The sequence below is a fragment of the Rhineura floridana genome, chromosome 5 (assembly GCF_030035675.1).
Source record: "Rhineura floridana isolate rRhiFlo1 chromosome 5, rRhiFlo1.hap2, whole genome shotgun sequence".
Classification (NCBI taxonomy): Eukaryota; Metazoa; Chordata; class Lepidosauria; order Squamata; family Rhineuridae; genus Rhineura; species Rhineura floridana.
In genome coordinates, this window is record NC_084484.1 from 183,417,044 (window position 1) to 183,444,322 (window position 27,279).

The 27,279-nt window shown below is 45.8% G+C and overlaps 1 protein-coding gene across 2 annotated transcripts in view; it reads left to right on the plus strand.

Annotated features, from left to right (window-relative positions):
- Positions 1–233: 233 nt before the first annotated feature.
- The window catches only part of MRPL48 (mitochondrial ribosomal protein L48), a 37,437-nt gene continuing 10,391 nt past the window's right edge, over positions 234–27,279 (plus strand). The window contains exons 1-7 of one of the 2 annotated variants that reach the window (XM_061629093.1): positions 234–452; positions 1,527–1,636; positions 6,256–6,308; positions 7,109–7,152; positions 9,293–9,372; positions 18,169–18,341; positions 25,174–25,276. In XM_061629093.1, coding sequence (XP_061485077.1) covers positions 1,544–1,636; positions 6,256–6,308; positions 7,109–7,152; positions 9,293–9,372; positions 18,169–18,341; positions 25,174–25,276 — 546 coding nt within the window. In that variant the 5' untranslated portion in view covers positions 234–452; positions 1,527–1,543. The remainder of the gene's footprint in view (positions 453–1,526; positions 1,637–6,255; positions 6,309–7,108; positions 7,153–9,292; positions 9,373–18,168; positions 18,342–25,173; positions 25,277–27,279) is intronic. The other variant, XM_061629094.1, reaches the window with a different exon arrangement.

The following is a 27,279-nucleotide window of genomic DNA, read 5'->3' on the forward strand; positions in this document are numbered from 1 at the left end:
CTGGTGGGGCTTGCGTTAAGGTACAATGTTGCACACAGGCTCACTTCCTTTGCAGACTTCGCTGCAAAGCAATAAATGATTTTTTAAAAACACCACCAAAGAGACAGATTCCGCCTTCCTGTCGGTCTTTCGACTATCCGTTCTTAGCCAATCAGAACAGCAGTTGGGAGGAGGATGCCGCTGATTGGCGGCGGCGGCTGTCTCCTCCATTTACCCCCTGCTCTTCTATTGGAAGGCTACTGAGGAGAAAGGGAGAATACAATTGAGGGGGAACTGTGTGAATGATCTCGGGAGCAAAGGGGACACGTTTTGCTGTTGGACCTAAGAGCCTAGGGGGCGTGTGTTTTGTGTCGGACTTATACAGGCTCGTGTTTCTCCTGCTGCTTCGCCGTGTTTACTGCCTGGAGAGTGGCTAGGAGCCGCTGAGGAGTATGAGCGCGGCTCTGGGCAAAGTATGTACGCCGGGGGGGCGGGATAGAGGGATGAAGAGAAAGACAGGGCGTTATCTGTTCCTTTTCCCATCCATTGATATTATTATATTCCCATGATTCTTTGTGTCTGAGTGGTTCTTGGGCTCCTTGGTACTCTAATCAATAGGTTTTGGCTTCTCCCAGAATCCTTTCTGGTCAGTGCTGTGTGTATGTGTGCTATGTGCCTTCATGTGCCTTCAAGTCGATTACGGCTTATGGCGACCCTATGAATCGGTGACCTCCAAGAGGATCTGTCATGAACCACCCTGTTCAGATCTTGTAAGGTCAGGTCTGTGGCTTCGTTTATGGAATCAATCCATCTCTTGTTTGGCCTTCCTCTTTCTCTACTCTCTTCTGTTTTTCCAGCATTATTGTCTTTTCTAGTGAATCCTGTCTTCTCATGAAGTGTCCAAAGTATGATAACCTCAGTTTCATCATTTTAGCTTCTAATGATAGTTCTGGTTTAATTTGCTTTAACACCCAATTATTTGACTTTTTTGCGATCCATGGTATCCGCAAAGGTCTCCTCCAGCACAACATTAAAAATGAGTTGATTTTTCTCTTATCCACCTTTCTCACTGTCCAATTTTTCTTGGGTCAGTGCTACTGATTCTAAACTATGTCAGTGTTTTAAATTTAGTTGTTCATTGTGCTTGGGCAATTGATGGCTTGCCAAGGGTTTTAGCCAAAGACCCTTCGGTTGCAATCCTACGTGGGGGAGGGAAGCCGTAGTGAACTCAATGTGGGTTCCTATTGAGTAGATATGCATAGGATTTGTCCCTTTAAAGTCACTGTGGATGCTCTCCTGAATGGGATGGGGTGTGCTTGTGTCTGAGAGCAGTGCCCTATTGGGAGGTGGGCGTGTGTGATGAAAGGAAAGCAGTTACTGCTTTTAAAAATGGAGACAGAATTGAAACTTGAATGTGGCTGATAGGGGATATATCAGTTGTTCTCTGGGAATCAGATGCAAGGTTTAGTGGCTGTGCTGCCTGCTGATAGGAGCTCAGAAGTGGAACCAGCAAAAAATAATTGCCGTATATCCTCTCTTCCTAACAGATCCACAACCCTCCAGAATGCCAGCCGTGTCCTCCTTCAGGATACTCCATTCTATCTTGCATCTACTCCAGTTTTCAGTTTTTGTTTTTTCAACGGACATTCAATATTTGGTAGATTCTGAGCATGCTAGTTCTGCATTGTACTGTTTGGGAGATCCCATTAAGTCCCCCAACCCCAGGGTTTTTTTTGTACCTCAATACACCTTAGTGTTCCCCAAAGCATACACCAGCTGCTCTCATTTATAGGAGACATGCTTGTTTTCAGTGCCTGTGAGGGGCAAGAGTTCCTGATGTATGCTAATGCCTAACTCTGTATCTGATCTGTTTGCCAGTGGTCAAGACAAGCATGCACCATCAGTAAGTTCTAGGGAGAACAAAACAATTTGCCTAACAAGCGCCACCATCACTGGTAACCTGATCATTGGGCATTTCCATTTGTTAAGGATAGGATCCTCCTCCTCTGTTTTGCACATTGAATACTATTAGGATCCTGCGTTGCGCCACTCAGCGCACAAGGCCAAATACAGTTTAAACTTAGAATACTTGTTCTGAATTGGCTTGTTTTCATCTCTACTTCCTAAGATTGCCTTCTGTTCTGTGATCGAAAATGTGGGTTATCATATCTCCCTCTGTCTGAAAATCTCTCCCCTTGACCATCAGTTTTACCACAGTATTCCTCTAGCATTCTTGTGACCCAGTGGAAGCTGGCCCGTTAGGGCAAGTGTGGCACCATGCTTAGTTGCCCCATGATGTTCAGTATGCACGCAGCCAACCTCCACCGGCCTATCTCCTTACTTACAACCAGTCTAGGAGGTAGCCCTGGCTGGCAACATCGTCTTCCTCCTTAATCTCAGTGTTGCCCTTATAGAACTCAGCAGGGAGGAGAGGATGGGGACAAAACCAGACTTCATTGGCTCTGCCTGTCATTGGCTCTGCCACCTCCTACAGTTGTGCTCCCTGACTTCCATCCCACCAGTCCAGTGGACACCAACCACTGCTGTCCTGAACCTTGTTGTTGTTATGTGTCTCCAAGTCGACTACGACTTATGGCAACCCTATGAACCAGCGACCTCCAAGAGCATCTGTCATGAACCACCCTGTTCAGATCTTGTAAGTTCAGGCCTGTGGCTTCCTTTATGGAATCAATCCATCTCTTGTTTGGCCTAGCCACCCCTTTTGTCCCAGGTAACTCCTGCCCTCAGTATTTGTCCTCAAGAAACCATGTTGTTCAGCCTTTCTGATCATCATGGGTCTTCTCAGAACCCACATTATTATTATTATTATTATTATTATTCCGCCCGTCCTCCCAGCAGGAACCCAGGGCGGCATTAAGGTGACATTAAGGCTGTTCCAATCCATCCAGGAAGCCCAATCATTAATGGGGCCTCTTCTTAGATCAGTTGTTGCAACCCTATCTAGCTCCTCTCCTTGCCTCTTTCCCACATTGCCTTGCCTCCTTTCCATGGTTGTTATTTTCCTCTGGTTAGTCAGGAACCTCAAGGGGACATGAAGTCATGTGTTCTCCCTTGAAGTAACTCTTCTATTTTTGGAACTGTTGTGGGAGGATTCTAAGAAACCCAGGATGTTTATACAGTGTAGTGCTCAAAGGGTTAGGCTTTCCTACCTTTCGTACCTTCTACATAGGCTTTCCTACCTTCAGTCTCTCCTTCTCACCCCCCCCTCATTGTAGCCTCTCTCCTGCATGCTAATGGATAACAAAAGGTTTCTTGCTACCTAGGACTCTTGAAGCAGAGAGCAGACATTCTGAAAATGTTTTTTTGCAGGTAGGGAAAACCTCTGGCCTGCAGGCCACGGTAGGCCCAATAAGGATCCTAATCTGGCTTTGGGGGCCATTTTCCCCCAGCCACGCCCACATGCCACATACAATGCTGGGAGTGGATGGCTGAAGCCTTGGCTGCAAGGGAGCAACTGGGATTTTCAAAGTGGATGCCTGATTGTTCCTCTACAAGCAGGGCTTCCATTTGGCACCTTTTAAATTCAGCATCGAATGCAGGCCTGATGGAATCAGTTTATCTTGGGAGCTCCTGAACAAAACTCTTGAGTGGGGGCTATTTATTTATTATATTTATATACCGCCCCGTAGCCGAAGCTCTCTGGGCGGTTTCCAGCAATCCATCCAAAGGAACACTTTTCCTTTGCAGACCAGCCTTTGCAGTAGACGCTGTTGCCTTGATCCAAATTTGTGAGGCATGGTAAAACCAGGAAACCCAATCCTTCCCATTCCCTCCCCTTGGAACAGGTAATTATTAGTATCTCCTTCCATTTCTCTCTCTTACTGCCTCCATTTTGCAAACATCACTTTATTTCTGCTCTTGAGTAGTCTAGCCTTATGCAGGCTTCTCCAACCTGCTGCCCTGCAGATGTTTTGGACTGCTACTCCCATCAGCTCCAATCAGGATAGGCAGTGGTCAAGGAAGATGGGAACTGTACTCCAAAACATTTGGAGGCCACAAGGGTGGGAAAGGCTTTTTTGGTGCGCCTCTGCTTCATTTTCAGCCTGCCAGATCCCTAATGGTACTCTAAATGCAACAACAGTAAGATTTCCAGCCTCCAGTTATTTCTACCTCTGTCACTGAAACAAGTTATATATAAACTGTTGGTCCAGGAAGAGTAGGATGTGTTGTTGTTGTTTATTAAATTTCTATCCCACCCTTCCTCCCAGAAGAAGCCCAGGGCAGCAAACAAGGGACAAAACACTAAAAACATCTTAAAATATCTTTAAAAATATATTTTTTAAAAAAAATCTTTTAAAATATCATAAAAACAATTTCAAGACAGATGCAAACTGGGTGAAGGTTTCTTCGGAAAAGGCTTGTTGAAAGAGAAAGGTCTTTGGTAGATGCCAAAAGACAACAGAGATGGTGCCTGTCTAATTTTTAAGGGGAGGGAGTTCCAAAAGGTAGGTGCCATAGCACTCAAGGTCCGCTTCCTATGTTGTGCCTGCAGAGCGCAGTGATTGACTGGGTATATTAGGGATAAGGCAGTTTTTCAGGTAACCTGGTCCCAAGCTGTATACAGCTTTGTACACCAAAACGAGCATCTTGAACTTAGCCTGGTAGCTAGTTTTACAATTATATTCGAAACATTTTGCTGTCCTGTAAACACTGGACTTTGGTGATTCAGGCTGCACAGCTATTTTACTGTTCAATGCTATTTTGTCACTTATAATGATAAATAACTTCTTTCTGAAACCAAGTTCTTGGTAATTCACCCAGTCATTCAAGTACAATGCAACCTCCGTACCACATAGCTTGACTCTAGACAAAAGGGTGGTATTTTGTCGCTTTGTCGCTAGAGGCCCAGGTGACCTCAGTGGCTAGGAGTGCCTTTGACCAGCTTCAGCTGCGGCCGTTTCTGGACCGGGATAGCCTGACCACTGTTGTCCATGCACTGGTAACCTCCAGGTTGGATTACTGTAATGCGCTCTATGTGGGGCTGCCCTTGAGGTTGGCCTGGAGGCTGCAGCTGGTGCAAAATGCGGCAGCGAGCCTGCTCACTGGGGCAGGGTATCGCCAACATGTCACCCCGCTGCGGAAAGAATTGCACTGGCTACCCATTTGCTACCGGGCCAAGTTCAAGGTTCTAGTTTTGGTGTACAAAGTCCTATGCAGCTCGGGATCAGGATACCTGAAAGACCGTCTTACCCCTTATATACCCAGTCGATCACTGCGCTCTGCAAATGAGGGCCTCCTGCAGATACCATCTTATCAGGAGGTTCGTTCTGCACAATATAGGAAACGGACCTTTAGTGTGGCGGCACTGACACTTTGGAATTCCCTCCCTTTGAATGTTAGGCAGGCGCCATCTCTGCTATCTTTTTGGCGCCTTTTGAAGACTTTCCTCTTGCAACAAGCCTTTTAAGTTGAGACCTATCCCAGTCTGCATCTGTGTCAGAATTGTTTAATATGTTTTTTAATAATGTTTTTAACCCCTTTTTAAAGTTGTTTTTCAAAAATGTTTTTAATGCTGTTTTGTTAATGTATTTTAAGATCTGTTTTTATGATGTTTTAAAATGTTTTAGCGCTTTGCCGCCCTGGGCTCCTGCTGGGAGGAAGGGCGGGATACAAATTAAATGAATAAATAAATTTAATGCTACTGGACCCATTGAAGTTAATGAACATGACTAACCTAGGGTCATTAATTTCAGTGGGTCTAGTTAGTTGAATATCAGCCAGTGATCTCAGAATATCATGCCTCCATAGCTACATATGTAGACATACTTGTTGGCGTGTAAGATGTGATAGGTATAGGCGCAGGCTTAGTAGCATTCCCTTGGTAACATTCTCCATATCTGCTATTTCCTTTTTAAAGATTGAAAGCCAGTGGATTGACTGTCAAGTAAATTGACTTAAGGGTATGTGTAGCATCTTGAGCTGAAGACAAGGGTGTGGCTTCAAGAATGGATTTAGCCTAGCGTATTCCCTATTCCTCTGAAGATTATGCTGTTGAAATACACACATACGACAGAGTGTGCAAAAATAGAAATTGCAGTCATCTGTCTTTCTGTTGTTCTTTCTGCGAACACCAGCCTTTAGGGCTTCTAATAACAGGTTGAGAAGTTTGCTGATGGCTTGCAAATTTGGAGCTTTGAAGTAGGGGGCATAGGCCAAAATGAATTGCCAAAGAGCTGTCCATTGCCTTGGGAAAACTCTCTGAAGTCTTCCTTGCGTTTGAATAGGATTTAAATTTTTTCCTCCTTATCCCACTAGGTAATCTACCTTGGAAAGGAACCCCTTTTAAAACAGACACCAGCTTTTATCAGGTAAGGTGATTCAAGTTTAAGCAAATAGGGTATCCTGTCCTGAGCAAATTTATTGTCATTAATAGGATGATAGCAGTAAAAGAACCTGAACAGGTCATGGATTGTGGCCTAGTTTGGGGGTCTGTCTGGAGGTGTATTGTTGTCCTCATTTGGTGCTTTACCACACAGTCAGTGAGGGATAAGCCATCAGTTAAGGGGGGGGGGAAACCCACCTGATCCTTTGCCTATTTACTTAGAATCAAGTCAACTTTTGTTTTATTTTTATTTATTTTATATATTGCATTTACATACCGCCTTCCTGCAAAGGCACCCAAAGCAGTTTACAATTTTAAAATACTTTGATTAATGGGGCTTACTTCTAAGTAAGTTTACATGTAATTTTCAACCAAAGGCTTTCTATTGAGAATCCTTTTGCTTTGTGGCTTCTGCCACTTGTACGGACTCCAAAATTCCCTGTGCTGATCATTAGGGGAAACAGAGGAAGCTGCCTTTATACTGGGTCTGGCCATTGGTCCAACTAGCTCAGTATTGTCTACACTGACTGGCAGCTTCTCTCCAGCATTTCAGGTAGAGGACATTCCCAGCCCTACCTGGCCCTCAGCCCAGGAACCACGAATCTCCTGTGTCCAAGGCAGATGCTCTACCCTATCTGCATGCAAAGTAGATGGTCCATTCCTTATCATGGAGTCCCGTCGTCAAATTTAGAAGGTGCTCAGTATTAACCTTAAAAAGGTGTTGAAACATTTTGTAGATGGAAGCATCAGCAGACTTCAATAATCAGCTTTCTTTTTCTCCTTTAGTCTTGCTTTAAGGACATCCAGAAGGAATCCCATCTGTTCTGCAGGTAAGAATTGTTTCTCTGAAAAAAACAAAAAACTTGGCCATTCAAAGCAGAATCCTCTTCATCACCTATAGCCTGGGTGCTCTGCTCTGCTGTGTTAAATGGAAGTTCCTGTATATTCCCTCCCCCCCCCCCCGGTGGTGAGAGGCAGCCTGAGGACAGATAGATTAGACCTTACCATGTGAACTTTCCCATCATCATCATCATTATTAATGTAAAAGCGCCTAAAATGTGCTAGACCAGCTTTTGCCAACCTAGTGTCCTCACTGATGTTTTGGATTGCAGCTCCCATCAGCCACAGCCAGCATGACTAATTGCTTGATCCTATGCGTATTTAGCCCCATAGCCGAAGCTCTCTGGGCAGTTTACAACAATTATTCCCATGTGTGCATGTAGGAGCATCATCGCATTTGACAATCCCCACACAGTTTCCATGTAAGAATGGTAAGAAGTGAAGGGGTGTGTGTGCGTGCGTGCGTGCGTGCGTTCGTGCACATGCCTTAATTCCATCATATGCACCGGGCCTGTCCCAATGTAGTTGTGCTCTGTTCCTGAAGAGGGCAGAAGAGCTCCAGTAAGTGAAAGAGATTTTGCCTGCAATTGCTGGAAACGGCAGGAGGGCAGAGTGCTCTTCCGCTCAGCTCCTGCTTCCCATTGGGGCATCTGAAGAAGAGAAGAGAAGACTGAGGGGAGATATGACAGCACTCTTCAACTACATGAAAGGTTGTCACACAGAGGAGGGCCGGGATCTCTTCTCGATCGTCCCAGAGTGCAGGACACAGAATAATGGGCTCAAGTTGCAGGAAGCCAGATTTCAAATGAACATCAGGAAAAACTTCCTAACTGTTAGAGCCATATGACAATGGAATCAATTACGTAGAGAGGTAGTGGGCTCTCAGACACTGGAGGCCTTCAAGAGGCAGCTGGACAGCCATCTGTCGGGATTGCTTTGATTTGGATCCCTGCATTGAGCAGGGGGTTGGACTTGATGGGCTCACAGGCCCCTTCCAACTCTACTATTGTATGATTCTATGATCTGGTTGACCCCTGTGAGAACAGGATGCTGGACTTAGTAAGCCATTGGCATCACTCAGCAGAGCTTTTCTTATGTTCTTAGATCCATAGGAAGCTGCCTTCTTACAGGTTAGACTGTTTATTCGATTAGCCCTAGATTGTCTGCTCTGCCTGAAAGTGCCTCTTCAGGGTATCAGGCAGGGGAAAGGTGCCAGGGGTTGAATTTGGAACCCCCTCCATGCAAAGCACGTGTTCTTCCCTTGAGCGATGACCCTTCCCCTTATGGAGCCTAGGCAGTGATTTTTAACACTCCCTATCTACAGGGATCCTTTTACATACAGGGTCTTGTGCCAAAGGACCCCTTCACACCTGCCACTAAAGCCCTGTGCTTTGCAGATGACCCTGGGACATATCCTAGGGCAAGAGTGGGGAACCTTTGGTCCTCCAGAGGTTGCTGAACTACAACTCCTGTCAGCCCCAGCAAGCATGGCCAGTGGCCAGGGATGATGGAAGTTGTAGTTTAGCAATATTTGAAGGGCCAAAGATTCCCCACAGCTGTTCTAGAGTGAACATCAAGCTTACAGAGGGCCTGGCCCCTTGGACCTTGCTATCGCCCTGCACAAACTGGGAAGGACCCACTGCATGTTGATGGGGAAAGGTGGACAGCGATGGTCATGCTGTCTTTCAGGAAAACTTGCTTGCTATTAGTGATGTTCTCATCGAGGAATCGCCGATAAGCTTCCAGAGAACCCCTGGGGTCATAGAATCATAGAATAGTACAGTTGGAAGGGGCCTATAAGGCCATCAAGTCCAACCCCCTGCTCAATGCGGGAATTGAAATCAAAGCAATCCCGACAGATGGCTGTCCAGCTGCCTCTTGAAGGCCTCCAGTGTCGGAGAGCTGACTGCCTCTCTAGGTAATTGGTTCCATTTTCATATGGCTCTAACAGTTAGGAAGTTTTACCTGATGTCCTTGGAGCACAGTTTGGAAAGCACTTGGCTAGTGGAATGAAGATTTCTAAAAGCCCAGCACTGGCTGTGATTGTCCTTGGAGCTTGGCAGATGCTTTTCCTGCATTAGAGCGAGGAGTCTTGAGGCCCTTCAAACACTCCTGTTATGTTTCGTAAAGGTAACACGCTGCTGGACAGGCACTACCGGTCCCGACCTACCCATGGCATTGGCCGATTCAGACATCTACTTCCCCCAGTGGTAAGCATCTCGGATCTTAGATTCTGCGGTTTGTGTGTCTTCTTAAAGATGAATTTTCAAACGTGGATGGGGAAAACATTGCAGTGTAAACTGTTTGGGGTAGATGGGTGCAGCTGGAGGGAGCCTGTTGTATTTCTTTGCAGAGCACAATCATGGACAACTTTGTACACTCCTTGGAGGGAAGGAGCCTATTAACCTGAAATGACTGTAAGCTATTCTTGTCCATTTCACTGTTTTGCTCTGCACCGAATAGATTACTTTAATTGAGTTTTAACAGTTTCATTCATGGAACAAACGGCATGCACAAAATATAAGGGCAGTTATCTCCGCAATCTCAAGCCCTCCTGCTTGCTCTGACCAGGGTGGGAGGTACGGGACATCTCTTTTTTTCCCTTCCTTTTTTGCCACACCAGCTCCAGACTGGTGCAGTTTAGGATTGGGCATCTCAGGGGATCCATGGCACTTTGGACCCAGCAGATCTTAAACCACTGGTGCCCAGAAATGTCTTCTCTTGGGGTTCGTTTGCAGACTACTGCTGCGGGAGGAATCTCCACAGCAGCAGAGGCCTCCCTGCCAGTCAGGATTAACAGACCCCTTGGGTGGGGAGGGGGTCACCTCGGTCTTATTTTACCCCCCCCGTGGCACAGATTGGGGGTTAGGATTGCATTGTAAGTAGCCCCCTAGCTGTTGTGCTGTGGGGTGCCGCAGGGTACCGTCTTGTCCCCCATGCTGTTTAACATCTATATGAAGCCCTTGGGAGAGATCATCAGGAGATTTGGGGCAAGGTGTCAGCACTACGCTGACAATACCCAGCTCCATTTCTGTGTAACATCTGAATCAGGAGAGGCCGTGCAAGCCCTGGACCGCTGCCTGGACTCGGTGGGGGGGGGGATGAGGGCCAATAAACTGAGTCTGAATCCTAGCAAGATGGAGGCACTGTGGGTTGGTGGTTCCCGAGTTCGGATAATTTGTCACTTGCCTGCTTTGGATGGGGTCGTACTCCCTCCGAAAGAGCAAGTCCGTAGTCTTGGGGTGCTCCTGGATCCATCTTTGTCGCTAGAGGCGCAGGTGACCTCAGTGGCTAGGAGTGCCTTTTACTAGCTTTGACTGGTAAGATAGCTGCGGCCATTTCTGGACCGGGATAGCCTGACCACTGTTGTCCATGTACTGGTAGCCTCCAGGCTGGATTATTATAATGTGTTCCATGTGGGGCTGCCCTTGAGGTTGATCTGGAAGCTGCAGTTGGCACAAAATGCGGCGGCCCAACTGCTCACTGGGACAGGGTATCACCAACATGTTACCCCACTACTGAAAGAACTGCACTGGCTGTCCGTTAGCTACTGGGCCAAATTCAGGGTTCTATTTTTGGTGTGTAAAGCCCTATGCAGCTTGTTTGTTTGTTTATTGAATTTCTTAGTCGCCCATCTGGCTGGCTGTCCAGCCACTCTGGGCGACGTACAAAATAAGCATACAGATACAATAAACATTAAAAATCTGAACACAAGATAATAAAATCTAACCCACCACAAAAGCCTGCCTTTTCATTCTTGGGACCAGAATACCTGACCGTTCATCTTACTCCTTATACACCCAGTCGATCACTGCGCTCTGCAGGTGAGGGCCTCCTGCAGACACCATCTTATCAGGAGGTCCGTTCCACACAAAATAGGAAGCAGACCTTTAGTGTGGCAGCACCTACCCTGTGGAATTCCCTCCCCTTAAATATTAGGCAGGCGCCATCTCTGCACCTGTGTTGGAATTGCTTTTTAAGATGTTTGTAAAGCTTTTTTAAAAAGATGTTTTAGTATGCTTTACAGATGGCTTTGTTTTAATATGTTTTAAAGGCTTTTGTTTTTAATATGTTTTAGAGTCTTTTTAGTGCTTTTGTTTGCTGCCCTGGGCTCCTTCTAGGAGGAAAGGCTGGATATAAAGAAACAAAGAATGAAAAACATGCAAGATTTGGCAGGAGGGGAGGATCAGAAATGAGGTTTTGCCTTTTAAATAAGAGATTCATGTTGCCAGACAAAAAGATGTCAGTGTGAGACCCAAAGTTTTATTTCAGCTCCAGGTTTTGGCAGCAGGCTGTCGTTCCTTTCTTCCCTGTTTCAATATCTCTGTGGCATGGTTTGATTTTGCTGTGGAAATGAGTGAAAGCAATTTAAGTTGCTTGAATTGAATCATGTTCTGTTGCTGAGGAGCAGCGAGAGGAAAAGCCACTCTGAAACTTTTCAGAGATCTAGAAATCTGAAATATGGGGGGGGGAGCTTTGTAATTTGGAAAGATAATGAACCAATAATTCATCTGGGCAGAATGTCTTGAAGGCACCCGAGAGTTCTCAAAGAACTCAAATGTGAAATTGCTGATCTGCTAACTAAAATATGTAACTTGTCCCTTGGGTCCTCCTCCGTGCCTGAGGACTGGAAAGTGGCAAATGTAACGCCAATCTTCAAAAAGGGATCCAGAGGGGATCCCGGAAATTACAGGCCAGTTAGCTTAACTTCTGTCCCTGGAAAACTGGTAGAAAGTATGATTAAAGCTAGATTAACTAAGCACATAGAAGAACAAGCCTTGCTGAAGCAGAGCCAGCATGGCTTCTGCAAGGGAAAGTCCTGTCTCAGTAACCTATTAGAATTCTTTGAGAGTGTCAACAAGCATATAGATAGAGGTGATCCAGTGGACCTAGTGTACTTAGACTTTCAAAAAGCGTTTGACAAGGTACCTCACCAAAGGCTTCTGAGGAAGCTTAGCAGTCATGGAATAAGAGGAGAGGTCCTCTTGTGGATAAGGAATTGGTTAAGAAGCAGAAAGCAGAGAGTAGGAATAAACGGACAGTTCTCCCAATGGAGGGCTGTAGAAAGTGGAGTCCCTGAAGGATCGGTATTGGGACCTGTACTTTTCAACTTGTTCATTAATGACCTAGAATTAGGAGTGAGCAGTGAAGTGGCCAAGTTTGCTGATGACACTAAATTGTTCAGGGTTGTTAAAACAAAAAGGGATTGCGAAGAGCTCCAAAAAGACATCTCCAAACTGAGTGAATGGGCGGAAAAATGGCAAATGCAATTCAATAAACAAGTGTAAAATTATGCATATTGGAGCAAAAAATCTGAATTTCACATATACGCTCATGGGGTCTGAACTGGCAGTGACCGACCAGGAGAGAGACCTCGGGGTTGTAGTGGACAGCACGATGAAAATGTCGACCCAGTGTGCGGCAGCTGTGAAAAAGGCAAATTCCATGCTAGGGATAATTAGGAAAGGTATTGAAAATAAAACAGCCGATATCATAATGCCGTTGTATAAATCTATGGTGCGTCCGCATTTGGAATACTGTGTACAGTTCTGGTCGCCTCATCTCAGAAAGGATATTATAGAGTTGGAAAAGGTTCAGAAGAGGGCAACCAGAATGATCAAGGGGATGAAGCGACTCCCTTACGAGGAAAGGTTGCAGCATTTGGGGCTTTTTAGTTTAGAGAAAAGGCGGGTCAGAGGAGACATGATAGAAGTGTATAAAATTATGCATGGCATTGAGAAAGTGGATAGAGAAAAGTTCTTCTCCCTCTCTCATAATACTAGAACTCGTGGACATTCAAAGAAGCTGAATGTTGGAAGATTCAGGACAGACAAAAGGAAGTACTTCTTTACTCAGCGCATAGTTAAACTATGGAATTTGCTCCCACAAGATGCAGTAATGGCCACCAGCTTGGATGGCTTTAAAAGAAGATTAGACAAATTCATGGAGGACAGGGCTATCAATGGCTACTAGCCATGATGGCTGTGCTGTGCCACCCTAGTCAGAGGCAGCATGCTTCTGAAAACCAGTTGCTGGAAGCCTCAGGAGGGGAGAGTGTTCTTGCACTCGGGTCCTGCTTGCGGGCTTCCCCCAGGCACCTGGTTGGCCACTGTGAGAACAGGATGCTGGACTAGATGGGCCACTGGCCTGATCCAGCAGGCTCTTCTTATGTTCTTAAATAGGAGCAGTTTATCCTAGCTTGTCAAGAGCCAGGAGATATTTTAATTGTACTAAATGAATTCCATCTCCTTCCTGCTCCCCCTCCCATTCACCGGTACCAAGGACCAACTGAAGCTGGTCTTCTGCCAGGATAAGGATCATGCAAACTGGAAGCCTGGACTGAACCACGGGCTGGGGGGGGAGCAACATAGAACTGCACTTGGCCAAAGGCTTGCAGAGCAGCAGGTTATTGGGGAGGAAGAGCATTGCATTGTGGTAACAAAGCAGAGACGTGGTCAGCAGCTGGCCAAGGGCCTGCAGTCAAGAAAGAGGGCGTCTGTGGATAACCAGGGGCCATTCACAGGGAGGCTGAGTGACTGTGTTCATCCTAAAGCTGTGAACGTGAGCTCTCTGAGACACAGAAGCCAGTTCCTGCTGCCACAGAAATATCTTTCAAATGTCCCTGTGCCAGGGGAACCGAATTGTTTGAGCTGTCCCAGACATCCAACCATGTAGAGCCTATTCTTGGTTTGCCTGCAGCTATGTCTAAAGCAGGAATTGGGAACCAGTGGTCCTCCAGATGTTACTGGACTCTAGCTGCCATCATCCCTAGCCCTTGGCCATGCCGGCTGGAGCTCGTGGGAATTATAGCCTGACAACATTTGAAGGGCCACAGCTTCCTCATCCATACTCTGAAAGCTGCTGGAAGACTTCTTGATTTCTGCCAGGTCCCTTGTCTGAAGGTGGTGCACTATCTTGTCCTTTCTGAGAAGTACACAGCGGGTGGGGCTTTTGATCTCCCGCAGACAGCTCTGGGATGAACGGCCATTCAACAATGCTTATTTTCGTAGCTTCTCTAAGTACGTCTTATTGGACTTGCTCCCTTCCAGTCACCAATAGCCTGACATGCAGAAATGAAGCAGCAGAAGCTTTTCCTGGCATGCAAATGGAGTGATGGGTATGCTTTCCCTGCTTGATTTCTGCACGCTGCACTGCTTTGAAAGGCTTGGGAGCAGACCTAGTGAATTTGCTTGGCCAGGCTAATCGGCAAGCCCTGATCTGGTTGGTTGTCTAGCCTAAGTGACCTTCAGAGATTATTTTCATTTTCCCTGGAGATTCAGTTCTTCATCGTGTATGACAGACTTTGGCAACCTGGTGGCTTCCAGATGTTTTGGACTGCAACTCGGACTCCTAGCAGCAAACGCTGGCTGGGGCCGTTGGGAGTTGTACTGCAAAATATCTGGACAGTGCCAGGTTGGTGAAGGCTGATGTGCTGCTTCTTTGGAGCAAGTGTGATTGGATGCAAAGCCCCTAGCCCAGCCTTTCCCAACTTTTGGGTCCCCAGATGTTGCTGGACTACAATTCCTATCATCCCTAACCATTGGCCATTCTGGCTGGGGCTGATGGGAGTTGTAGTCCAACAACATCTGGGGACCCAAAGTTTGGGAAAAGCTGCCCTAGCCTCATCACCCCTTGCTCTTGGCTTGTTGTCCTGGGGGCAGGGGGCAGAATAAGGAGCGCTCAGTCAGACAACCGGTCACCCACTTGGGTCAGCAGGCAAGGCAGTGAGGCTGATAGGAATAGTCATGCCATGGCCTAGGGGGAATTAGACTTTGTGGGGAAGATGTGCTATCCCCAAGCAGCCCCAATGGAATGAATATTTTCTTATTGTATGCAAGATGATCAGGATCAAAACGCAGATAGAAATCAAAGTAGGACCTGCAATGGAAGGTTGCGGCATGGAATGCTGCTGCTCAGGATCCCAGACACTCAGCATTCCGTGCCCTGTGGGCATGCACGGTCTTCACTGGGCTTTTTTCGGAGTGGCGGTGCTTCCCTCCTGAGGAGTCCCCCCCCCTAAAGGTTGCTTTCCTTCTGAAAGACTTGGGGCTTCCTTGAGCTTCTTCACACCTCCCTTTTGGGTGTGGATGGTGCCCTTTTGGCTACATAAGCAATAGCACTTGGTAGGATTTTTATTTTATGTGGTATTTATATTGTGATACCAACACTCTTCGGTAGGGATCCGACTATCCTGACTGGAGTTCACTGGAGTCTCCTCCTTTTGAACCAAGCAGTGATAGATCAGGCAATTTTAAAGAGTTATTACAACAGAATTTAGCTATGAAAAAAAATAAGTAAAAGGCTATTGCAAAGTAGAATAAACAACACATACAAAAATTTCTCACACATCTGAGGCCAGGTCCTTCTCTCCTGCGTTTGCTTACCTACTTCCTCCATTCCAGATCTTGCCTGCCTCTCGTATCTATCTGACTATAGTCTTTTGCCCCCTTTCCCAATCTCCCTCCAACTTGAGGTTATATATATATATGAGAGCCAGTGTGGTGTAGTGGTTAGAGTGCTGGGTTAGGACCTGGGAGACCAGGGTTCAAATCCTCACTCTACCATGGAGCTCAATGGGTGACTTTGGGCCAATCACTGCCTCTCAGCCTAACAGGGTTGTTGTAGGGATTAAATGAGGAGGGGGAGGACCATGTACACCACTTTGATCTCCCTGGAGTAAAAGGTGATAGATTAGATAGATAGACAGATATATACTTCTTTTTATGTCCTAAGATCCTAGCTGTGTCTCCATAATCTTGAACCGTCTTGATATCCCCTTAATGAATCATAAAATGATCTGTCAGCTATATACCTATATGAATATGCACATGTCATTTGAAGTCCTACTGCTGTCAGCCTGAACAGCAGAAACAGAAGGACTTTTTATTATTACGGAAGCCCAACGGGCCTCTGCTAGAAGTTGGGCATTTTAGTGTTGCTGGTCCATTCTGTGAGACACTCTTCCAGCAGAGATTTGGAAGGTGTCTTCGCTTTTGACTTTGAGGCATGAATACTTTTTTTAAAATACTGACAGGCCTATACAGTTGTTTAAAATGTCTCGTTAAGCAGCCAGTTATCTTAATGATAATTTCATGCTGTTTTTTAATGGTGGTTTATATTTTGATGTGTGTGTATATATGTAGTTGTTTATTAAATTTGTATCCCACCCTTCCTCTCAAAGGAGCCCAGGGTGACAAAGAACAAAATATCTTAAAAAGCAATTCCAACAGAGACATAGACTGGGATAAGGTCTCTGCTTAAAAGGCTTGTTGAAAGAGGAAGGTCTTCAGTAGGACCAAAAAGATGACAGAGATAGCATCTGTCAAATATTTAAAGGTCAACACCAAAGGCCCAATTCCTATGTTGTGTAGAACGGACCTCCTGATGGGATGGTTCCTAAGGGAGGCCCTCACCCTGCAGTGTGCAGTGATTGACTGGGTATTTAACGGGTGAGACGATCTTTCAGGTATCCTGGCCCCAAGCTTTATAGGGCTTTATTTATTATTTATTTACCTATCCTGCCCTTCTGCCCTAGAGTAGAGCACTCAGGGCAGCTCATAATAAAATCATACACAGTAGAAAACATGCAAAAAAACATTAAAATGTTTAATGTTACAGTAAACATTTAGTTACTGTAAACCGCCCAGACAGCTTCGGCTATGGGGCATAAATACAATAAATAAATAATAAAATGGATAAAAATACATAACATGGAGTTAACCATCAGTTAACCAAAACAGTTAACCAAAACTAGCACCTTGAACTTGGCCCAGTAGTTAACAGGCAACCATGCTTACTCCCTGACAATTTTCTAGAGGAGGGATTCTTGACAGGGACAGTTTGTTGTGTATGGCGCGAACTGGAATTCTTCCTTCTCCAGATTTTGTTAAGGATGTCCTCTCCCCTCTCCCATCCAGTCACCCGCTTTAGAGTGGGTTCCATCCCTACTTGTAGAGTTCAGGGTTGAAAGGTAAATTGCTTTGAGGTTTTATTTACAGTTGAAGCTGCATCTGGATCTTGTTAAATAAATAAAAGGTATATTTGCAACTTCATGTTCTAGGTGTGGCTGCGTTCCCCCACTTCTGTCCTGGGTTAGGCCAAGGAGCTTTTATGGCTGCAGACGCCCCTGTGGCGTCCTTCCCTGGCTCTCCCTGTCAGGTTCCCACCTGCTTGTGGCTACTGCCTTTCCCTAGGCACCACCAGAGACACCGCCAGTAAGGATCGTCATTTTTATGTTTTCTCCACTCCGCTCTAGCACAGATCTCACTAGATCCCACTGCTAGGCAACACCACCAGTCATGTCCTGTAACCAATACTCCCAGAGACTTTGCCTGAGTCTCTCTATAGCTGGTTACTTTGTGACTGAGTGCTTATGCTGTTCCCAACCCCCTTGTATCTGTCTCTATAAAGCATACAACTCTGGGTTGCTCTGGATACTTGTCTTTGTTACAATATCTCCCTTCACGTTGCCACCATTAGATACTGTTTCTGTTCAGCCTTGGTAATTACCTTGCCCTCCCTTCTGGTATGTATATTCCACAGAGAAGGATCAGGCCTTTGGTAAACCAAATAAGTATTTATTCAATAATACCAGGAAATAACAAGATTACTTAGGATTGTTTAACAAGTGTATGGTTTCATTTAGTGTCACTCTTTATGTTTCTGTTCATTTATATACTTTCTAAATATCAGCCAAATATAATCCAAACCTCCCTCAGAACTCTGCCAACCAACCCTCACCAAACGACCTCACTCCAACCAACTCAACTTCTCCCTCCCCACACAACTCTCATCCTCGCATTTATACCTTCAGCCAGCCAGCCACTTGGCCAATCATCATCCAGCATACTTCAGCTTCTAACCCATGTACTCCCCCTTTCTCTTTCAGTCATTTACCATACATCACCTAATAGACCCGCACTTACCATATTTACAGATGCTAACTTACAGGAACATCACAGCCCCCAACTGCATTTGAGAGAATTCTGCTTCTTTCTTCTCCACAGGATCCCAAGACAAAGAAAGGCCGAGTTCAGATGAAGGAGATTGACTCTGGGACGGAACACGAGTACGGAGACTTGAACATAGTAATGACTGGCTACGACATGACCCTGGTTGAGCATTACGCCCAGTACGTCCACAAGCTCTGCAACAGGCTGTCCATCAAAGTGGAGGAAAGGTATATCTATGCTGAATGTCAGTGCGTGTTCTACAGTGTGGGAGCGACGCTTTGGCTGACGTAATTGCATGGCAGGGGTGGCAAGCCTGTGGCCCTCCAGATGTTGCGAGGGCTCCTGGCTCCCATCATCTCCAGCCAGTGTGGCCAGGAATGATGGGAGCTGTAGTCTGATGACATCTGGAGGGCCACAGGTTCCCTCATCTCTGTGTTCTACAGGTGTTAGGTGGAGCTGTCCATGGTGCTGGACTTGTAAGAGCTGATCTGTCCATGTTGCAGAATTGTGTGGTGTGGGTTTTACCTAAACTGTACTACTTCAGACTGCAGGTTGGGAGATTGTTTACATGAAAAGTTTTCTTAGGAAAACAATCAAAAATTAATCTCTCTGCACATAGAAAACTGGTAGGGTATGGGGGAAGAACCTTGCCCAAAACATGTCTGAAGTGGTGCAAGCTTGAAAAAACCTGCACTATGAAATTCTGCTCACCTATAGATTGGCTTTAAAATGTGAGGTGACAAGCATTATTAGTACTAGTATGAGTATTAGTATTTTTTACCCACCCTTCACCCAGAGGTCCCAGGATGGGTTACAACAATTTTAAAACACATAATTAAAAGAGTTAAAAACAACCTAAACATCACAGAAAATAGGGTGGGTCCTAAAAATATACATCTCAGCATGAATCCTCCGCTTCTGCTATGCTGAACCCTTTCCCCACGCTAATCCTGGATGACTGGACGCCGGCTGCAAAGACTGGGCTGTGCAGAGAACACTTAAAGGCAGGGGCGGGGGGACCTTTTTCCATTCGAGGGCCATATTCCATTCTGGACAGCTTTCCAGGGGGCCACATGGCAGTGAGGAACACAGCTAGAGGCCAAAGTAGGCAGAGCAACAACTGTAAATTTTACCTTTATATGGTGGGCTTGCATCTGCACATGCTCACACACCCTTCTGTCCCTTCAGGCAAGCAAGTGGCATAATTAGAGTTCAAGGACATGGTCTAGCAGGGCAAAGTCGTTTAGGGAGGGGCGTGGCCTCGGGAGAGGAGGTGTGGTCTGGAGAGAGTCCTGAGGGCCAGATAGAGAAGCCTGGAGGGCCACTTTTGGCCTCCAGGCCTGTGGTTCCCCATCCCTGCTCAGAGGCATTCTCTGCAGTCGCTCCTAGGGTGGCTACTAGGCAATAAGAATTGGAAAGACTTTGCCTTTGAGAAGAATTGTGCTGAGAGGAGATATAGAATCATAGAATAGTAGAGTTGGAAGGGGCCTATAAGGCCATCGAGTCCAACCCCCTGCTCAATGCAGGAATCTAAATCAAAGCATAGCATTCTTTGAGTACTTGGAAGGTTGCCACACAGAGGAGGGCCAGGATCTCTTCTCGATCCTCCCAGAGTGCACACGGAATAATGGGCTCAAGTAGCAGATTTCGACTGAACATCAGGAAACTGCTAGAGCAATATGACAATGGAACCAATGACCGAGAGAGGTAGTGGCATTCAAGAGGCAGCTGGACAGTCTCCTGTCGGGTATGCTTTAAGTTGGATTCCCGGACTGAGCAGGGAGAAGGCCCTGGCGGCCTTCCTACTATTCTATGTTTCTGTGAGGATAAATAACGTGGAAAGGTAGATTTAGGAGTGACTCCCTAACTGTAAGAGCAAAGTGCCAAGGCTGCCAGCTGCTGAGGAGGTCATGTGTGAAGTGTGTCACACCCACAGGGAGGGGCTAACAAACATGTGACAAGGGAGGTGCAGGACTGTTGGTTAAAAGACTGTGTTGATGCCTTTGCATCATCATTCAATAAGTGGGAAAAGGAAACACAAAACAAAAGTGAGAAAGTGTGAGGAATCTTACATATCCTCAGAGGATTTATTATTATTGCTATTTGTCCCTAGAGAGACTCCCCAAATGTTGCAGTGTATCCTCATTCCCTAACTGGCGTGCTTCTGTTCAGGCTGCCAGCCGGCCATGCCCTGCTCCAAATTACTCCATTCCATCTCTCACCACCACTCCTCCAGTTTTCCTCTTCTCTTTTCCCACTGAAGCACAACTCTATGGCTACTCAGTCCTCATTGGCCTATTTGGGGGCAGGGGGGAGGTTTCCTCCTTAGGTTTTTTTTCCCTGAATATTTTTCTACTTCTGCAAATCTTGAGGGTTCCCCCAAATCTGCTAATATCTCTTGCAGTGCATAAATTGTGTTGTTTTGACTGCATAAGAATTGGCACTCACCCCTGAACCTCACAAATGAAGGGAATGGTGACAGGATGCCCCATGTTTTTATGGCAGGAGTGGGGAACATTTTGGTTCCATGGGCCAGATCCTTATCAGGATTGATGTCACAGGCCAAATTTGAAAGGCGGGCAGGGCTGTCCAGCTGTCAATGACATGGTGTTGTATGTTGTCACTTGATTGACAGGTGGGTTGTCCTGCCCACTTGTCAAAATCCTTTTCATGGGGTTCCCAAGCTGGCTGACAGGAGGGCTTATTTCTCCCCTCCCCGCTAGAATCATGAGAAGTGCTTCCCTCAGTGGTGCACCTGTTCCCCAAGCAAAATTTAACCCCTGCTTGACAGCTGATGAGCAGGGATTAAATCCTGCTGGATTGGCTATAGGAGCCTGTTTTGTCCTGGCAGGCCGAGATAGGTCCATGGGCCAGCGGTTCCCTGGTTTGTGGCAAAGGGATTGTCTAGAAGAGCACGGATGGGGGACATCTGTGGCCCTCCAGATGTTGTTGGCCTACAACCCATCATCCCTAACCTTTGCAGTTATAGCCCAGCAATATCTGGAGGGCCACAGGTTCCCCACTGCTGTAGTCTAGGTGGTCACCTAATTACATTTCACCTGTGTGATTCTTTGGATGCTCACCCCGCAGTGATTTGATCTGGTGATATGACTGTTCTGTGGTCCATGCAACTTAAAAATCTTTATTGGACACTTCTAATAGACACTGGTTTTGTGCCCACAGGCCTATGCAATTTTTTTTAAAAAATTGAGCTGCCAGTCATTCTAATGATTTTTTGCATTGTTTTAAAATGTTGTTATGTTTTTGTACACCACTGTGATGTTTTGCAAGATGGCGGTATATAAATACTTTTATAAATAAATATGCTAAGGCGTCTAGTTCCATGAAACTTTGTATTATCTTTGGGAAAAGGAAGGGATTGTTTTTTACCTTTCTGATGTCCTAAAATCTGTTGCTTTTTAAAAAAACAACTTACCTTGTATTCTGTTCTGGACTGTCAGGATTGCTGGAAATTGTGTGTGGGGGGAACATCTTGCCTGAATTAGGGCCTCTGAGAGGCCATGAGATGGTCAGTTCTCACAGCTGAACTCAGTTAATTAAGCAGTAAGTAAGAACACCTGCTTATCAGCCTGTTACCTTAAGGCCACAGGCCTGGGAAGGTTGAGAAGGTTAGAGACGTACGTGACCGTTAGGCGCAAAAGCTCCAGAAGATTTCATCATCAGAACTCCCCCTGATTGGCTAATTAATTCCTGGCTGTTGCTGGGCTTTTCCCCATAAGAACAGAAGCAAGAGTTTGGTCTTTGTTCTCCAGTGTTCTTTGGAGCTACCTGATGTTGGGGTTCTATCTTCCATCTGTTATCCAAGCTATACATCTCTGGGGAGATGTGGAACCATGATGTTACTCTGCTGGTTTGCCCTATTGTCGGAGTATAGATTAGGCTAGATGGCTTTGTTATTTTTATTTGCGATTTGAATTGTCTCTGTATTTTACCTAGCCCTGGGGGGTGTTTGGTTTAAGGAACTATTTTGCTGCAATAGTTTTTGCGCTTATATTTTATTTTACTAAAGCTGCCTCTTATTTACCAGTGTGTGTTCATTTCAGGGGGAGATTAGCTCTGAATCTAGCACTTTGGCCAATTAGCCACAGACTACCAGATATTTGGGTATTTTGTCTTAAGGCTCCAAGACAAGGAGTGTGTTCTTGGCTCTTATCTTCTGGAATCCTTGGCAGGTCTGTTCCTTGCACTCTTGGTTTCCCCTTGGCCCAGAGTGGGTGACCAGGTTTAAGGGGTAGTGGCTGTCTACCTACCTTGCAGGGTTGTTGTTGGTTTACTCAGCCCTGGTAAGTGAGATACAGGTTGTGTCTGGCCGGGATCAATTGCCCTGGGCTTGGGAGTTGACCACAGTGGGAACTGGTAACAGTTCTTGACATGGAGATTTTAGATGAGACAGGAGATGTGTGTTCAGATCACACATGCTTTTCAAAAAATATTTCATTCTGAGCTCTGCCTCTCTGCCGAGAGTTCAGAGACTCCTCCATTCACCTTCTCCAGCTTGATCCTTTTTCCTCTATTTGGCTCTTTGAAAGTTCTAGGAGCAGATCAGTTCGGGCAGAGCAGCAAGTTGGCTTTCTTCTGCCATAAGAAGAAGCCCCCTAAAAGTAGGACAGGACATCCTTTAAAAAATTGTGTTGAACGATCTTTACAAAGGTATTGGATAAAGTCTGGAGAAAGGCCAGCTAGAAAGGAACTACGCTGTGAGCTGGAGCATAGGAGACTGCCTTTTACTGAGTCAGACCATTAGTCCATCAAGCTCCATATTGCCTACACTGACTGGCAGTGGCTCTCCAGGGTTTCAGGCAAGAGTCTCTCCCAGCCCTACCAGGGGATGCCAGGGACTGAACCTGGGACCTTCTGCATGAAGGGCAGATGCTCTGCCACTCACCTACGGCTCAGTGCTCCCTCCATTAAGATAAATGCCAAGGTGCGTAGTGGGATGTGAGCACAGAATACACTCTTCAAATCAGAAGGCTTATTTTGCCCAAGTGTGTTTGGGTTGTAAGTGTTTTACGTACTTCTGTAAATTTCATTTTTTGCAGGATGTACTTGGAGAGGCATTGGTGTATCTGCAGAATAAGGGCACTAGAGATGTTAAAAGGCATGGGTCAGAGAGAGCTCTACCCTCCCTTGAATGTTGGATATATTTTCAGATTTTATCTCCATAATAATAATGGCTAGAAATTGCATGTCCTCTCTAGGATGCCCACCTTAACGTAGTGAGGGGGTTTGAGAGTGTTGAAGAAGCTGAGAGCAATGCCGTCAGGAGTCTAGACCAAGAGGCTAAGCTCCTTGCAGGGGCACCCAAGGCGGAATGGTCAAAGCTGAGACACCAGACTAAGATGCATCCAAACTCAGAGGAAGGCAATGGTAAACCACCTCTGAATGCCTCTTACTACAAAAACCCTATGAACAGAGTAATCCAAAATTCACAACAGATGGTGTTGGAGATCACTGATTCATAGGGTCGCCATAAGTCGTAGTCGACTTGAAGGCACATGACAACAAGAAGTTGCATGCACACACACAGATTATTGTTCAATTCGCAAACAGCAGAAGCTGGCTGGAACCAATTGCAGTGTGAGCTAACTGCACATCAACATTTGTTCTTTTGGGGTGTTTCCTGATAAAAAGTAAATGCGCAGTAGTTACCTAGCCCCGTATATCACTGCCTGGCAAATGCGCTCCTCAGATGGGGCACTGCTGAGAGTACTGCATGCTCCTGAGGTACTCTTAGTTTGTAATAGAAACCAGGCTTTTAGTGTTGCTGCTCCAGCCCCCTGGAATCAGTTGTCAGCCAGAATTAGACTGACATGCATCATCATCATCATCATCATGAGGTGCCTACTGGACGTTTTATTTAAGAAGGCTTTCTCTGAAATGTGACTGTCATTTATGAAATATTAATTGTGCACCTGCAGGTTTTATTGCAGAGCTTGTAGAAATGGTTTTAATTGTTCTTAGAATTTGTATTTTTTGTATTTTATCTTGTTGTTCACCTCTTTGATTGCTTCATTCTGTAAACTAGTGTATAGATGTGTTTAATAACAAATAAACTCCAGACATAATTTTTTAAGGTGGCAGGACATTCTCAGAGAATTGGAATGTTAATATTTAAGACATTTATATACCACTTAATCATTTACATTTCTAAGCGGTGTACATAAAAACAAACTATACATAAAATGATAAAAATCATCAGAAAACCAAACACGACTTTAAAATGCCTGTTGGAACGAGAAAGTCTTAATCATGTGCCTGAAGTTCAGCAAAGAGAGTGCCTGTCTCCTCTCGGCTGGGAGGGAGTTACACAGGCTTAGGCCCACAACACTGAATGCACTTTCACTTAAATCAAATTGCTAGCCTTTACTGCTGCAGAGATAGCCTGGTCAAATTGTCCAAACCAGAGGGGAAGCTGAGCAAGGCGTCAGGGTTTAAGCTTAGTTCTTGCTCCTCACAACTACTAGAAGCAGAGGAACTTGTATGCATCATTTGTGCAGATTGCAAAATTCAAGTCTTGGCATCAAATTTTGATTAGCATACTCCTCATAAAAGCCCACCTAGGGAGCTTCATAGCTCAACAGGGATTTTCATCTGATCTCCTGAAGCCGGCCAACCAGCCACTGTGTGTCAGCTGCAACACACCGGTTATCTTGAAAATAAATCTCTGGTGTACATTTTTGCCTCCCCAACCCCCCCCCCCCCATTACCAATCCCCTAAGCCTTTGGGATGAAGCCTGCAAATAAATATGCCTTGCTGATTTTTGCAAAATCCATTTTCATTGCAGATTATCCAATTCTCTTGGCCCAGAGGTAGGAGTTTAGTGTAAACAGAGCTCAGTGAATACCAGGGAGTTTTGCCCCATTTAATGAAGGCAGTCAATCTTGTTTGCATCGCTAATTTGTCGCAAAGGCTCCCTCTCGAGCCTCATTCCCTGGGTTGAAAGTTCGTGTCTTCCTGCTGAATCGTGCAAAAGTCTCTCTCCCCTCTCCCTCTTTCCTGCCTCTAGAATACGGATAACTAAGCTGCTGTTTCCACAGCTATGCCATGCCCACTAAGACCATGGAGGTGATGCGGCCACAGGAGCAAGGGTCCAAGATGCACCTGGATGCTGTTCTTACAACCCACCAACGTGTTGTTCAGGTAGGAGGTCTTGCCTGTCGGCCCGCCCTTTTGTTTTTCCCCAATATTGTGTCATCGTGTTGTCCCGCGGTCCTTCAGCTTAGTCCCCCAGTGGGTTCTTTGGAGCACCATAAAACCAACGGGGGCAATGCAGAAGATGCACTTCTTTATTTAAAGCCATGTGCTCAAGAGGTGACTGTGACGCCCTTCTCTGGCTCTCCCTGTCAGGTTCCTACCTGCGCGTGGCTACTGCCTGTCACTAGGCACCACCAGGGACTCCACCAGTCCGGACTGTCCTTTTTTATTGTTTCTCTCCCCGCTCTAGCACAGATCTCAACAGATCCCCCTGCTAGGCAACCACCAGTCACGTCCTAATACTAGTATTCCCAGAGACTCTGAATACTGGTATTGTTATTCTCTTCACCGCTGCCACCATTTGTTACAGTTCCCCTTCAGCCTTGGTCATTACCTTACCCTCCCTTCTGGTCTGTGAAACCCCAGCCAAGGATCAGGCCTTTGGTAAACCAAATTAAGTATTTATTACAGATAACAAAGCTAACAAGATTAACAAGATTTCTTCTTAAGGCACATAAGCATATGGTTTTACTCAATACTAATCCGAACTCCACCCCTCTCCTTCTCCACGCTCTCCTGACAAACAACTCTCTCAAAAACCCACCAAAGCAACCCACTCACTTTCATCACCTCATCCACCCCCCAGATTCCACTCTCACTCTTCCTTTTATACGTTCAGCCACTTTAAACACTCAGCCAATCATCTCGCATTCTACTGCCCATTCACTCCCCCTCCTCTTTCACTCCACTTACCATGTATCTTCTAAACAACCAACACTTACCATATATACATTAATATAGGAACATCACATTCCCCCCCCCTTAAAACAACGGCAGAGTATTATTCCTGTTCCAGGATTTATACGTCGCGTTAACAAATAAAAGTCTCTATGGGGAAAATGTCTTTCTTTGTTCCTCCGTCTGGTCACGTCACTGCAGTCCCAGCCACTTGCCTGGAAAGTCCATCGGCCAGTACATTGTCCTTGCCTTTGATGAACTGGAAGTCCACTTGATAGTCCTGTAGGGCCCAGGACCACCTCTGCAGCATAGTGTTATGGTTTTTCATAGTCTGCAACCATAACAAGGCCCGATGATCCGTAGTCACTGTGAATCTTTGTCCCCACACATATGGGCGCAACTTGTTCAGTCCCCACACGACCGCTAGGCACTCCTTCTGGACCGACGAATAGTTTTTCTCCCTCGGCATCAGCTTGCGACTCAGGTATGCCACTGGATGTCTGGTGCCTTCTCTCTCCTGTAGCAAGACGACTCCCAGCGCGAGGTCCGACGCATCTGTAGCCACGATGAATGGTTTCTCATAGTCTGGTGCTATTAATATGGGTCCTTGGCACAAGGCTTGCTTCAGTAGATCAAAAGCCTTCTGACATTCATCCGTCCATACCACACGCTCAGAACACTTCTTCTTTGTTAATTCATGCAAGGGGGTTGCTATTTCCCCAAAATTTCTCACAAACTTCCTATAAAATCCAGCCACACCCAGAAATGCCCTTACTTGTTTTTTGGTTAAGGGGATCGGCCACGCTTGTATTGCCTCCACCTTGCTCCATAAGGGGGTGATTTTCCCACTCCCCACCTTATGTCCTAAATAGATTACTTCCTTTAGTCCAAACTGGCATTTCTTAGCTTTTATTGTGAGGCCTGCTTTTCTTAAGGCCTCCAATACTGTTGTCAGGTGTTGGACATGCTCAGGCACTGACTTGCTAAAAATGGCCACGTCATCGATATAGGCCACTGCAAAATCTGACATGCCTCGCAACACAGTATTGATTAGCCTCTGAAATGAACTTGGTGAGTTCCTTAGTCCCATGGGTAAGGTCACAAACTCACATAACCCATCTGGTGTACTGAAGGCAGTTTTGGCTCTGGATTGCTCGTCTAGTTCCATTTGCCAAAATCCTTTACAGAGATCTAGTGTAGAGATAATGGTT